The sequence below is a fragment of the Myotis myotis genome, unplaced genomic scaffold, assembly GCF_014108235.1.
Source record: "Myotis myotis isolate mMyoMyo1 unplaced genomic scaffold, mMyoMyo1.p scaffold_m19_p_1, whole genome shotgun sequence".
Classification (NCBI taxonomy): Eukaryota; Metazoa; Chordata; class Mammalia; order Chiroptera; family Vespertilionidae; genus Myotis; species Myotis myotis.
In genome coordinates this window covers 139,325,737-139,341,201 of record NW_023416313.1, presented here as the reverse complement: position 1 = coordinate 139,341,201, position 15,465 = coordinate 139,325,737, and the positions used below count along the sequence as shown (strand labels likewise).

Genomic DNA, 15,465 nt, shown 5'->3' with positions numbered 1-15,465 from the left:
CCCCTGGAGAGCCTGGCACAGAGACAGACAACGGCAATGGAAGAAGCCTAGAAAGGGCACATAAGCAAGCGGGTGGTAGGAAATGTCAGGGGAGAGCCAGAGGGAAGAGGATGCATCAGCAGGGGTTTGAACAATGAAGGCTAAAATCCGGCCTTTCAAAGGTGTGTGATTCAGCCCACAGCAATGAGTTGAATGTGCATAAAATGTGCTTTTTGTGTAGTGTGATGGCAGCATTGGATTGTGTCATGAAGGACATTAATTTTGTAATCATCTTTGACTCTCTGGGTAACCCAGAACATTGGAGAAACAAACACAGATAGGTCAAATACTAAGAATAGAAACAAAATTGGGTACAGACAGAATTCTGATAAAGACAATACATTTCATAAGAAAATCCAGAGTGTCCCAACTCTTTATTTATTGTAAAAATTTTTCTCAAAATGATTAAAATCACTTGAATTCAGTAGGGGAGTACTTAGATATGCTTTATGTTCTGCGGAGATTTTTTTTTTGCTGCAGTGGTATTTATTTTTTTATTCCCAGTTTTGTGCAGCAGTGCTTTAGACAGAGTAGGCACTTAAAAGAATGAATGAGTAACCAATGTTTGTTGTACTAGGATTTGCTCTGTATTACAGAATGAAACTTTGTACTTTTCCCCGTTTTCCTATGTGGTTACGTACACCAGCCTCATTTTCTTTCATTCACACCACAAAGACTAGCAGAGCTTCTGAAAATGAGCATCATCTATTCTCTGTATGTGCCCAAGTGTGAATTCTCCTGCACATCGCATGGCTTGGTGTACTGAGTGGCACTTACTTGGTCTTTCTACGAAGAGCATCTCATGGCATGAGGATAGTAAACAGTGCACTGTTCACTACACAGAGCATGAGTGATGGTACACACATTCAGGGTCTGGGAGGGGTGGAGAAATAGCAGTGGCAAAGGTATCCAGAATCAGATGGACTCCAATTTCCTTTGCTTTCATGATTTCTGCTTATATTCTTGTGGTCACACATATAAGCAGGAGAGGAGGTGGAAAGCTAAGGTTTCTTTAAGAGGAGGAGTGTGTAGCTTCTCATTGCAAGTTAAGAACAGGGATTTTTCAGTTTTATTGTGATTGATGAAACTCTTTAGCATTGGCAAGAACAGAGTTGAGAAAATGTGCAACAAATGAACTGGTGAGGATGGGATATAATTCAGAGGAAACGCAGAGTGAGGCCTTCAAAGGGCCTCTGTTTCTCTCTATCAGACAGCCTTGGTTTTGTGTCTGGCCAGGCTATGCAGAGAGATCATCCAGAACGGTTCGCCTGGGTCCCATGGCTTTTGCCTAATCTACATCTCACAGATTTCAGCTAACTATCCTATCTAATAAAAGAGAAACATGGTAATTGGCGTACGACCGCTACCCTTCCCATTGGCTAATCAGGGCGATATGCAAATTAACTGCCAGCCAAGATGGCAGCCGGCAGCCAGGCAGCTTAAAACTAACATGAGGTTTGCTTACTTCAGTGACGGAGGAAACCAACGTTCCCTGCCTGCCTTGCCGGCCTCTGAGCTGCAACTCTAAGCAACTATGTAACAAATATAGAAGCTAAACAAAACCCCAGAAACCTGCTTTCAGCGAGCTGGGATCTCAGAGCTGGAGTTATACATTGTTTCGATTATAGAACCTAAACAAACCATATACCTGCTTTCAGCAGCAGAGGCCTCAGAGCTGGAGCCAGAGCTAAAGCTGGCCCAGAATAAAAAAAAAAGAAAAAAAGGAGCAGTTGGGAGCTTCAGTCACCCGCCAGCCTGAAAACAGCCCTCAGCCCCTCACCCAGACTGGCCAGGCACCCCAGTGGGGACCCCCACCCTGAAGGGTGTGTGACCAGCTGCAAACAGCCATCATCCCCTCACCCAAGCTGGCCAGGCACCCCAGTGGGGACCCCCACCCTGAACCAGGACACTCTTCAGGGCAAACCAGCCAGCCCCACCCATGCACCAGGCCTCTATCCTATATAGTAAAAGGGTAATATGCCTCCCAGCACTGGGATCAGCGGAGCCGCGAGGCCTCCCAGCACTGGGATCAGCAGAGCTGAGAGGCCTCCCGGACCGGGATCAGCATGACAGGGGGCAGCGCCCAAACCCCTGATGCCCTGCGGCTTTGTGTGTGACAGGGGGTGGGGCCACAACCTCCCTATCGGCCCTGCTCTGTTCCTGACAGGGGAAGGTGCCCCAACCTCCTGATCAGCCCTGCTCTGTGCCTGATATGGGGGAGCTCCCCAACCCCCTGATCAGCCCTGCTCTATGTGTGACAGGGTGCGGCGCACCAACCCCCCCGCCCCCCACAAGCCTGCTATGTGTGTGACGGGGTAGAGACATAACCTCCCCATCACCCCTGCCCTGAGTGTGACAGTGACGGCGCCCCAACCCCCTGATCGGCCCTGCTCTGTGGGTGATAAAGGGTGGCGCCCCAACCCCCTGATCGGCCCTGCCCTGAGTGTGACAGGGGGCGGTGCCCCAACTTCACTATCGGCCCTACTCTGTGAGTGACAGGGGGGAGCTCCTCAACCCCCTGATTGGCCCTGCTCTGTGCATGACAGGGGGGAGCTCCCCAATCCCCTGATTGACCCTGCTCTGTGTGTGACAGGGTATGGAGCCCCAACCCTCCTGATGGGCCCTGCTCTTTGTGTGACAGGGGGCAGCGTCCCAACCCCCTGATTGGCCCTGCTCTGTGCATGACAGGGTATGGAGCCCCAACCCCCCTGATGGGCCCTGTTCTGTGAGTGACAGGGGGTGGCACCGCAACCTGCCCATCGACCCTGCCTTGAGTGTGACAGGGGGCGGTGCCCTAACCCCCCAATTGGCCCTACCCTGAGCGTGACTGAGAGTGGCATCACAACCTCCCAATCTGCCCTTCTCTGTGCATGACAGGGGAAGGCACCCTAACTCCCCAATCGGCCCTGCTCTGAGCCTGACCAGGGGGGCTGCACCTAGGGATTGGGCCTGCCCTCTGCCACCCGGGAGCAGGCCTAAGCCAGCAGGTCGTTATCTCCCGAGGGGTCCCAGACTGCGAGAGGGCACAGGCCGGGCTGAGGGACCCCTTCCCTCCCCCCCGAGTGCACAAATTTTTGTGCATCGGGCCTCTAGTTTAATCATAATTCTGTTAGGAAATTTGAACCCATTGTTTAATACTCTTTGGCTAAGACTAACTTTTGATGAGGTACCCATGTAATCACGTACACACACATTATTTTGTTAGCTTGTTGGTGTTTTTTTTGAGGAAGAGAAGCTATGAATAGTTATATTTCAAATAACATCTTTGACTATTTGTCTTTTTTGGATTTAACCAGTTGTTTCCAAAATAATTTACTTCCTGACTTAATTTTCCCCAAAACCAATTTATATATACAGATATAACAACTCAAGGCTAAATTCAATTGTAAATGCTATTTAATACTATAAAAAACTATTTTCAACTCACAATTATCAACCATCTAGACTCTGATATTCTGATGAGATTCTGCAGATGATAGATGATATTTCTTTTTTTCACTTTTAAATATTTTTATTTTTAAATTACAGTTGACATACATTATTATATTAGTTTCAGATGTATATCCCAGTGATTAGACATTATATAACTTACTAAGTGAGAAATCTCATACCTATCTGACAACATACATAATTATTATTAACTATATTCCCTATGCATACTCTCCATCCCTTGACTATTCTGTAATAACCAATTTGTGCTTCTTAATCCCTTCAACTTTTTCACCCATCCCTGCAATGCCCCTCCCATATGGCAACCTTCAAAATGTTCTCTGTATCTATGAGTCTGTTATTGTCTTGCCTGTTTGTTTATTGGGTTTTTTTGGATTCAGTTGTTGATAGATATGTATTTATAGCCACTTTATTATTCATATTTGTTGTTGTTGTTGTTGTTGTTGTTGTTCTTCTTCTTCTTCTTCTTCTTCTCCTCCTCCTCCTCCTCCTCCTCCTCCTCCTCCTCCTCCTCCTCCTCCTCCTCCTCCTCCTTCTTCTCCTTTTCTTCTCCTTCCCCTTCTCCTTCTCCTTTCTTCTTCCAGAAGACCCTTTCATATTTCATGTATACTGGTTTGGTGGGGATGAACTCCTTTAGCTTTTTCTTGTCTGGGAAACTCTTTATCTGTCCTTTGGTTCTAAATGATAGCTTTGGTGGGTAGAGTAATCTTGGTTGTAAGTCTTTGTTTTTCATCACTTTGAATATTTTTTGTTAATTCCTTCTGGCCTGCAAAGTTTCTGTTGAGAAATAAACTGATAGTCTTATGAGAGCTTTTTTGTAGGTAGCTAACTGCTTTTCTCTTGGTGCTTTTAAGATTCTCTTTGTCTTTAACCTTTGTCATTTTTATTATGATGTGTCTTGGTGTGAGCCTCTTTGGGTTCACCTTATTTGGGACTCTCTGTACTTCCTGGACTTATATGTCTATTTTCTTCATCAGGTTAGGGAAGTTTTCTGTCATTATTTTTTCAAATAGGTTTTCAATTTCTTGCTCTCTATCTTCTCCTTCCACACCTACATGATGCAAATGCTTGAAGTTGTCCCAGAGGCTTTTTATACTATACTATACTATACTCATTTTTTAAAAATTATTTTTTCTTTCTGGTTGGGTATATTTTGCCTCCTTATATTCCAAATCACTGATTTAATTCTTGGTTTCATCCATCTACTGTTGATTCTCTGTAAATTATGATTTTTGAAATATTTATTGTTGAAAGTATTACATATATCCCCCTCCTCCTCCCCCATTGACCTCTTGTAGCCTGCCCCACCCACAGTCCCAGGCCTTCATCACCCTATTGTCTGTGTCCATTAGTTATGCATATAGACATACAAGTTCTTTGGTTGATCTCTTCCCACCCACCCACTTACCCTCACCATCTGTAAAATAGTCTTTATTTCAGTTATTGTAGCCTTTATTTCTGACTTTTTTTTTATAGTGTTGAGGTTCTCACTAAGTTCATTGAGTATCCTTATAACAAGTATCTTGAACTTTGCATGTAGTAGATTGCTTAACTCCATTTTCTTTAATTCTTTGTCTGGAGTTTTGTTCTGTTCTTTCATTTGGAACTTGTTTCTTTGTCTCCTCATTTTGGCAGCCTTCTTATGTTCATTTCTTTTGGGTAGGGTGCTATGTCTCACAGGGTTGGTAGAGTGGCCGAATGTAGCATCCAGTAGCATAGTCTCCCCGATCACCCAAGCCGGGCACTCAAGGTGGGACCCCTCCTCCCCATGTGGACTGTGTATACCCTCCTTTTGTAGTTGAACCTTGATTGCTGTTGGCACATCAATGATAGGGATTTACCCTCAGGCAGATCAGCTGTGTCCACCAACCTCAGACCTCCAACCACTGTGGAGGATCAGCTGTGCAGGGTCCCACCCCACAGAGCAGGACTTACTTCAGCGTAGCTCTGGTGCCTGCCGAGTCCACTCCTTGAGTGTGTCACTTATGGAGATGATTTGATGTGATCTGAAGCTGTCCACTTGGTGTACTGGCTCTGGGTTCTCCTGTGACATACAGGACAAGGTGAATCATGACCTGTTTCTCCCTGAGACTACCTGGCATGAGATACAAAGCAATCTGTAGATGGCTGCTACTTGTGCTGCACTTGGAGGTGCCAGGAGAGGCTAAGCTGTGAACCAAGGCTGGCTGTTGCTAGTGCCAGGCCTGTGTCCACTCAGCAAGAGGTATGAGGCACACTGAGACCAGATGCTGCTTGCTTGAGAGATTTTAGGAAAATCTTGCAGATGATATTGCTATAAGTCCATTTGGCCAGCAAAGGCGATCTTAATTTTTATCAGAATTTAATTATGAGAGTATCAATAATTAGTTCTTAATTTTTAACAAACTAAGTATATGAGAAAGGGCAAAACTAATTACTTGGCATGGATTCTTAGCACTTAGAACAAGCTGCAATATGAGAAAATTAGAGATTTATTAAAAGGATGAGTGTGATTGTCCTGTGACACTTGGCATAGTGGGGATGTTTTCAAAAGGAAAATTTGGATAGCATTTAGGATCATGGGAAAGCACATGGTACACTACCACATGGAATGATGGTCTTAACAGGCTGACAACACACCACACCAGAGAGTGGCTGGACAGTCAGATCTGACTCCCTGGGCCACCAGGTCCACATCTCTGCTGTGTCCCCATTTGACAGACAGGGATATGTTTCTGAGTGTTATAAGTCTACCTTTCTCTTTACCACTCTTCTCAATGCTATTTGCTCTTTTCTAACAATTACTTTGAGGTCAATCAATTGTTTGAATTAAAGGATTATGAACCTTAAACTATATCTAGAAGAAACCTTAATTTCAAAATGTGGCTTCTGAGAACTGTGATAAAAAAATGAATCTTCAACTATTAATTCAGTATCAGGATATCTTATAAAGCATTAAAATATTATTCAAAAGGCAATTCTTAAAAAAAAAAACCCACAAAAAAACACCACAGGAAAACAGAAAAGCAGGTTAAGTTTAATAGAGAAGTAAGCATCCCAAACCGTTTCCATGAGCACAAATGTCAAAACCTGTCTTTGCTCTTTTACACCTCCAGGTGGTGCTGTTTACTTAGACATGGGAAGCAGGCACCCAACCTCATTTCCTTGCCTTAGGTTCATGGCTGGGCTTTCAAAATAATTTCCATTTCTACAGATGTGTTCTTTTAAATGGTCAATAAATTTTTATAACCACTCTTTTAAAAATTGCAAGATTATTGTGATTTGTGCTGTCTGGGACACACCCAGAGCAGCTGTTTACATTTGTTCATTGGTCCCTCCTTTTCTACTCTTTCTTGTTTCTTGGAACTCAGACTCAGTCACAGACATTTGGGCTGCCATTAGAGCTCATCGAAGCCCCTTAAAACACCTATGTGACTTAAAAATAGATTTCTAATTCAGTTGAGGTAACTCAACTTTATAGGCTTCTGAGTAAAGAATGCCATCTTCACAGAAATATTTTTATCCCCCAAAGCACATGAGTGTTCCTAGCAGACGTGACTTATTTTGGGGGGAGGGGAGCTGGTCGGACACCAGAAATGTTTTGATAATTTTAGCTCATCTTTACAATGACACCCTGGAGACCAATTCAAGTTTCTCAGAAAAGTTTTCCTAGGAAAAAACTGAGAGGGAGTAAGGGACACCTTCTTTCCATTTTGGTAGATTTTAGTGCTAGGAATACTGGAAAATCTGTTCTACAGTGTGGAACTAGGATGGAAATGCAGTGTTATCAATTTTACCATCCGTAAGGTTTGGAATTTTTAAGATTGGCTTTAAAAAATAACGAACTAACGCTTTTCTTGTTCTTTCCTTTTTTCTTTCTTTTTTTCTCTTTTGTCACAAGGGGTTTGTAGACAAGCTGGATGAATTCATTCAGTGGTTAAACGAAGCCATGGAAACCACTGAGAACTGGACACCCCCTAAAGCAGAGACGGATGGCCTTAAACTGTACCTGGAGACACACCTGGTAGGCAAGATTGTGTTGCTTTTGCTGCTAGTAATGAAAGGATTTTGAGGCACTGCTTGTTTGTTTATGGAGGATATCAGTTTTATTTATCAGAAGTCATTTTATGCTAATGAAACCAAGTTTTAATGGGGTAAACTGCAGCAACTGAAAATTTATAGGCATTTCAAATAAACCTATAAAATCTAAACCCTCCATATTTCAAGCTATTTTTAAAAAACATTTTCCAGAAAGATAAGTAATTACTTTAAAAATACCTTAGAAAATTTTATTAGGCCCTCACTCCCTAAAGCAACGATTGACGGTTTTCCCCTTCTTAAAAAAATATAAATGAAAGAGATAATTTTGATGACCATTCTAAGCTTTCTAGAATTCTTGTAAAATTAATGAACCTCTCATTATCAAGAGGGTCTACTTTATCTGTTCTACACTGGGTTATTTTAATAAAATATTTAAAACGATGATCTCCATCATTTTTGCTGCTATGTGGGTTTTCAGCATATAATTAATACAACTGTCATTACACTCGTCCCTGTGCAGAGGGAAAAGCATGGAGGGGAAGTGGGAAACACTTGGATGAATATGCTTCTGAATATGTTAGGAGCAAGAATTATAGACTGGGGGACGTTTGATGAACCTCATGAGGCTTTCACTGAATGCTTCGAATGGCCGATATCAATTATGAAGGGGTGGCTACCAGGTACTGGAGTGTGATAAAGCATGAAGAAAAAGCACGTTGTCATAGGAAATGAAAATTCAAGCTTTAAGGATCTCATCTTTATTCCTTTCACCGATAGAATAAAATTGACAAAGGCAATGAACACAAATCCTTGGGTACCCAACTGTGGGGTAGATTTTCTGCCCCTCTTACACACTCAGAATATGGATTGAATAAGCATTGTGTGAGAGTCCTATATGTGTGACAGGTCGCAGGGTTTCAGGACTGCTCCCTGTGTTAGTGAGAGAATGAGAAAGAGGGAGAAGGAGAGAGAGAGAGAGAAAGAGAGAGAGAGAGAGAGAGAGAGAGAGAGAGAGAGAGAGAGAGAGAGAATGCTTTAGGTTTTTGGTGCTTGCATTTTGTAGTGTTTTATATCATTGCAAGAAAAACATTCTCAAAATCCTATTGCTGCATGCAAACAGTATCGTGGATGATAAAGAAAGACAAGACTGTGTGATAGAGGTTGAGTGTATTGCTTTCCTTTTTAGAGATCTGGGTTGATGGCATGTAAAAATGCCAGTAACCTGTCCATCAGTAGATGAGTGGATAACACAGCCATGGTACATTTATACAATGAAATACTACTTGTCCATAAAAAGGAAGAAACTTTTACCCTTTGCGACAGCATGGATGGACCTGGAGATTATTATGCTCAGTGAAATAAGCCAGTGAGAGAAAGACAAGTACCATATGATTTCACTCATGTGGAATTTAATGAACAAACTGAACTAACAAGCTAAATAGAGACAGACTCATAGATAGAGAGCAGGCAGATAGCGCTGGTGGGGGAGGGGATGTTGAGGTGTGTGGAGGGATTGAGCAAAAAAGAAAAAAGAAAAAGAAAAAAATGCCAGTAACCTTAAACACCTCTCTTGTACATGGATTTTAAAATACTGCCCTTAATACTCAATTCCCTGTTGAGATGAGCATTGATTTTTTTTTTAAAGAGGGCATTTCATAATAGCAAGATAAAGATATTCAGTGCTTTATAATGTAAATTATATTAATTAGAATGTCAACTTTTCACTGGCATTGTTCTGACAGAAATTCTAATCTGTGTTTAAACAGGAGTATATGAACTTTATTTCACATTAAGTGTGCTGTCTTAATTTCTCTTGACTTAATATTTTATGGGAAACACAGGTTTAGTTTTTGAGGTCCCAGAGGGCATGGGGACATAAAGAGTGCCTCAACTCTTTTCATTGAAAGCCAGGTTAAGAGGGTGGGAACCAAGCTCTCTCTTCTCTTTGGGAATTGAGTGACATGGCCTTTTTATAACCAATGTTCTGTTCTCAAGTCTGTATTATAAATTTCTATTCCTACTTGGCATCCCTGTGTTGGCCTCATTCTAGCCCAACACTATCCCCTAGAACTTTCTGCAGTGATGGATATTTTATATTGCATTGTTCAACATGGGAGCCACTACCCACATTTATCTCCTGAGCACATGAAATGTGGCTACAGCAACTGGGGAAATGAATTTTTAATTCTAATTAACTTACAGTTAAATTTCTACACGTGGCTTGTAACTACCGTATTCTAGTCCTATAAATAGCAGCACTCTTTACAGCTGCCCATAATGGCTTGCAGACATTCTTCCTGGCCTCATAGTGATATTCTCATCCAGAATATGGAAACCATTACCCTCTGTGCTCTGGATCTCTCCACTAGATTCACAGCAAAGAGTCCTTCTTAAACTGTCTGTCTCTTAAAGAATAAACTTGTTTCTGCCTTAAGATCAACACTTTCTTGAACCAGTTTTCTCCATGGTCATGTCTGATTGTAATGGTTTGACTATAGACAACATAGAAACAGCTGCTCTATCTTCACTGTGCAAATAGTGAGGGGGTATGGTGTCCAGGTCTATGCACCAAGGTTGGCCATAGTCTTGAATTTCTTTTTTTTTTTTTAATATATTTTTTATTGATTAGGATATTACATATGTGTCCTTGTCCCCACATTACCCTCTACCCCCCCACACCCCCCGCTCATGCCCTCACCCCCCCCGTTGTCCATGTCCATTGATTAGGCCTATATGCTTGCATATAAGTCCTTTGGTTGATCTTTCCCCCTTACCCCCACCCTCCCCTACCTTCCCTCCAAGTCCCGACAGTCCAATCAATGCCTCTCCGTCTCTGGATCAGTCCTTGTTCATCAGTTTATGTTGTTCATTATATTCCACAAATGAGTGAGATCATGTGGTATTTATCTGCTCTCCAGTTCCATCCATGCTGTGGCAAATGGTAAGAGTTCCTTTTTCTTCTTCCTCTTCTTAAAGAATACCTTTCAGCATTTCATATAATGCTGGTTTGGTGGTGATGAACTCCTTTAGCTTTTTCTTATCCGTGAAGCTCTTTCTCTGACCTTCTATTCTGAATGATAGCTTTGCTGGATAAAGTAATCTTGGTTGCAGGTTCTTGCTATTCATCACTTTGAATATTTCTTGCCACTCTCTTCTGGCCTGCATGGTTTCTGTTGAGAAATCAGCTGACAGTCGTATGGGTACTCCCTTGTAGGTAACTGACTGTCTTTCTCTTGCTGCTTTTAAGATTCTCTCTTTATCTTTTGCTCTTGGCATTTTAATTATGATGTGTCTTGGTGTGGTCCTCTTTGGATTCCTTTTGTTTGGGGTTCTCTGCGCTTCCTGGACTTGTAAGTCCATTTCTTTCACCAGGTAGGGGAAGTTTTCTGTCATTATTTCTTCAAAAAGGTTTTCAATATCTTGCCCTCTCTCTCCTTCTGGTACCCCTATAATTCTGATGTTGGTACGCTTGAAGTTGTCCCAGAGGTTCCTTACACTATCTTCATATTTTTGGAATCTCTTTTCTTTTTTCTTTTTCGGTTGGGTATTTTTTGTTTCTTTGTATTTCAAATCTTTGACTTGATTCTTGGGATCCTCTTGTCTGCTGTTGGATCTCTGTAAATTATTCTTTATTTCAGTCAGTGTATGCTTAATTTCTAGTTGGTCCTTTTTCATGTCCTCCATGGTCTCACTATACTTATTGAGGGATTCATTAAATTTATCGGCGGTTTCCATAAAATTCTTGAAAAACCTTATAAACGTGGCCTTGAACTCTATATCCAATCGTTTGCTTTCCTCCATTTCTGCCATTTGTGACCTGTTTCTTTGTCTCCGCATTTTGGCAGCTTCCCTGTGTTGATAGAGTGGCCCTGTGCGCCAGGTGTCCTGTAGGGCCCAGTAGCTCAGCCTCCCCAGTTACCTGGGGTGGACACTCTTGGTGCACTCTTGGTGCCTTGGTTGTTGTAGAATCACTGGGAGGAATTGACCTCCAGGCCAATTGGCTGTGAGAATCAGCTGTGTCTAAAGTGGGAGAACTTCTGTGCTGAAGACACCCTTCTGGGGCAAGACTTGCTTCAGTGGGGCTTTGGTGCTCACTGAGTCTGCTCCCTGAGTGTGTCCCTTATGGATCTGAGGAGTTGCAGTCTGGATGGTCCCCCTCTGACCACTGGGTACAGTGGCTCCTAGATCTAAGGAGGTGCTAATTCAGCCTCTGCCTGAGGCCACACAGCAGGAGCCACGAAGAGGCTCAGCTGTGAAGCAATGCAAGCCGCTGCGGGGCCTTGGGCCTTCTCTTGGAAGTTCTGGGTCTGCCTGGCTCGGCTGCAGTCAGGTACATTCACATGCAAAAGCCTCTGCCGCAGCCTGGGTGGGGCGGGGTCTCAGGGAATCAAAGGGCGGATCAAGGAGCTATGGCTGATTCTCTGCCCGGAGTTGCGGGTCTCAGTGACCCACTAATTGCTTCAAGCACCTCTGAGGGAAAGCCGCCTTCAAGTTCGCCCACTGCCGGACAGACCAGCTTCTCCCCGTATGAGTCCTGGGTCCCCAGAGACTTCCCGGAACCGGAGTTCAGAGCAGTCGGGAGCTTGTGATTCAAAAAGACAGCCGCGTCCTCAGGTGCCACCCCCTTTCCTCGCGCGCGAGCCGGCCGTACCTCTGCACTTGTACCTCTGCACTTCACTTCTGCAGCTCCTCTGGCTCTCAGCATGCATTTCTTTCCTTCTAGTTGTAGAATTTACACTCAGCCAGCCTTTCTGTTGTTCTGGATGATGTTTGCTCTGTCCTTTGCGGTAATTTTCAATTGTTGTGTGAGGCGACAATTTCCCGGTGTTTACCTATGCCGCCATCTTAGTTTCTCCTCCATAGTCTTGAATTTCACTTCTGAAGTTATGAATGATGCTAACAGTTATTGAAGACCTAGTGGGCGTGGATTGCCACTGAACAATACTTAAGAACAACGACTGAATCATTGCTATGCTGCATGCTGTGTCCGTTACTCGAGATACAGCCTGTGGTTTAAACATCTTTAAACTCCGAGTTACTCTGTGTCCCTACATTGTCTTCTGATTAATATTGTCATTTATATTTTTTATTGTATTTCCTTACTATGTTGCTGAGCTAATATTAAGTTATCCTTCTCAAAGGAAGATAAAAAGAGTACCTACATTACCATAAAGAAAGTATGTATAGAACTAAGCCTACATATTTATATTCCTTACTTCACCCTGCATAAGAAGTCATTACTGCTCCTTAATGAGTGGGGAAGGAGTATTTGCAAGAGTATTCAGCATTCACAGATAGCTACATGAGTTTCTTTCAACATCTCTGTAGATTCTATAATTTACATTAAACCAAAACATGTACCAGCCCCTGAGTTGAGCATTTTCTTTGGCTTAGTAATGTGTTAGAATAGTTGGCACCCTGCAATGTTCATTATAAAGAAAAATAAAAAATAAAAACAATACCAAAAGTTGTACATTTATATTTTGATACTTAATTCAATTATTTTCCATGACAGTAACCAAGGGTTTTTATCAATACAAGTCAATTAAAGCTTCACAATACCTGTATGAGAGATGTGAAGGAGCTTTATTTTAACTGTAAGAAGTACTGTGAAATTGCGATGATACATCAATGATTTTCCATGATAATTAATCATCTGCCTGCAACCTGGCTGCTCCTTTCAAAGATACAATTCCTATCTTCCTAGAAAATGACATTTTCAGGAAAATGTCATTCTAGAAAGGTATTTTGTGAGTATTGAACTTATTGAACATTCCTCTTCTTTGAAAACCACTTTTCAAATAGCATTGTGTATATATGTTCTTATGGACTCCCTTCTTCCTCACCTCTGTCCACCTTTTAAAAATAGCTATATTAAGGTATAATTTAAAGTATACCATTTTACATATTCCCACAAACTGACAAATGTATAGCCCGACAAAACCATCACCACAATCAAGACCGTGAACATGTCCATCACCTCCAAAAACTTCCCATGATCCTTTGAAATTCTTCCCTCCCTTCCTGCTGGCCTTTCTCCCATCCCTGAGCAATCAGATCTGCTTTCTGTTACTATTATATTCGTTTGTACTTTCTAGGACTTTACACAAATGGAACCAAACAATATGTACTCTCTATTTTTAGGGGGGGGGGGGCGGTGGGGGGAGTCTGGTTTCTTTCACCCAGCACACTTATTGCATGTTTTAATTCATTTATTTTTATTGCTGAGTAATATTCCATTGCATAGATATACCACAATATGTTTATCCACTTACCTGTTGATAGAAATTTTAATTGTTTCCCTCACACTTGTTTTTATTGGCTAAAGAGGCAAAAGTCAGCAAGAACTGAATTTGAGTAGAAGCATCATAAGTAGTTCTTAGCAGACTATTTAGATATTATTTCCCTTTAAGAGGATTTATAGTCTTCAGAGTTAGAGGACTTAAGAGCTTGTTTGGAGGTTCTAGCAGGGGAGTGCAGCTACTCATGTACCCTTGACCAAAGACCAGTCTTCTCTTCTAGGGGGAAGGTTGTCTTCTTCAATCAGGGCACAGCTTTGGGAGGGGTGCACATAGCACATGGATCGGTGAGGGAGGAGGGGGACACCTGCCTACCCAGCCAGATCAGCTGAATCAACCCAGGTGATCAATGGGGTGATGTCACATCCAGATCGTCCTCACATCCCAGCAGAGCAGGACAACAACTTCTCCCACTTGAGATTTCAGTTCATGTCCCTTTGCTCCTGAGAAGATAACTCCGATTTTCCAAATAGTTCTTGTGTATGTTCAATCCACCAAATGGGCACCACATCATATGCAATCAATGGTAGGAAAACAAGCCAAAAGGGTTTTCTTAAATCTATAGCTAATGAAAGTATCTGGTAGGAGAAACCAAAGCCAAATGGACACCAGAGAGCTATGCAAGTATTAGGAAAAGGAACCAACCACAGTGCTGGGCTTAAAGTTGGGAGAGAAATCTGCATAGGTCATGTTGGACAACAATTAACCAAACACATAGAAATAGCCTTGGTGAAACAACATTCTTAATTCAATTTGATAAATGAGAAAATGTGGGGGAAATGGTGACAATGAGTTCATGTATATTAAGCACCCATGAGTTATTTCGGTGCTAGGAATACATGATGAATGAGTTAGGTTTCTATCTTCCAAGGATTTCCGATCTAGGAAAGATGACCATAAATTAAATGTATTTATCTATAGACACATAAATGATTAATGTAATGCAATTTTGAGCAGTAAACTTCTTGTAGGATAAGCAAAGTACTGTTCAGAGCATAGAGAAAAAAGTTTTATTGGTTCTTCTTGGAGGGTAGGGAAGGCTCATAGAGGTAATTTGGTGTATACCTCACAGGCCATATATGATGTGTTGGATAGACAGGGAAGGAGAGGAGATGGAAGGAAATTGTATGAGCAAGTGAGGGAGGTGTGGAGAGCCATCTGGTGTGGCTGAGACTGAGTTGGAGTTTGGCAGGTTGGGACTTGGTGGTAAAGGAGATTGTTTTTGTAATGAACTGAACTGTTCCCTGGGGGCATTGGAAACTCACTGAAGGTTTGATTTGATTTTAAAACAGGGGAGTGACATGAATCAGTCACCAATTCCATGAGGTTAGGGTCAACTCAGCATAGATTCACTAGATGAAGTCCGTGAGAGAATAACTATGGACACAGTGGAAAATGGGCTGAGTATGGCATTGGAATGATATGAGTTTCTTTAAATGTATTTTTTTACTAACTATTATTTTCTAACAATAACACAAAATTATAAAGGTAAATAAGGAGAGTATAAAAATGTAGAAAGTCAAAAGTAAGCCTTCCACCTTTATCCCCTCTGTTACAAATTCTCCTCTCTGCAGGCAACCACTGTTCCTTATTTCTTTATATCCTTTCAGGTTATTTTGAGTATTTAAAAACAAATGCATATTGTACTTAACTTTGT

General features: G+C 42.0%; 1 protein-coding gene across 2 annotated transcripts in view; it reads left to right on the top strand.

The window, feature by feature from the left end:
- Window positions 1-15,465, top strand: part of AKAP6 (A-kinase anchoring protein 6) — a 410,196-nt gene that overhangs the window by 143,065 nt on the left and 251,666 nt on the right. For both annotated transcript variants that reach the window (XM_036353461.1, XM_036353459.1), the window contains exon 4: window positions 7,370-7,492. In XM_036353461.1, the coding sequence (XP_036209354.1) occupies window positions 7,370-7,492 (123 nt within the window). The remainder of the gene's footprint in view (window positions 1-7,369; window positions 7,493-15,465) is intronic.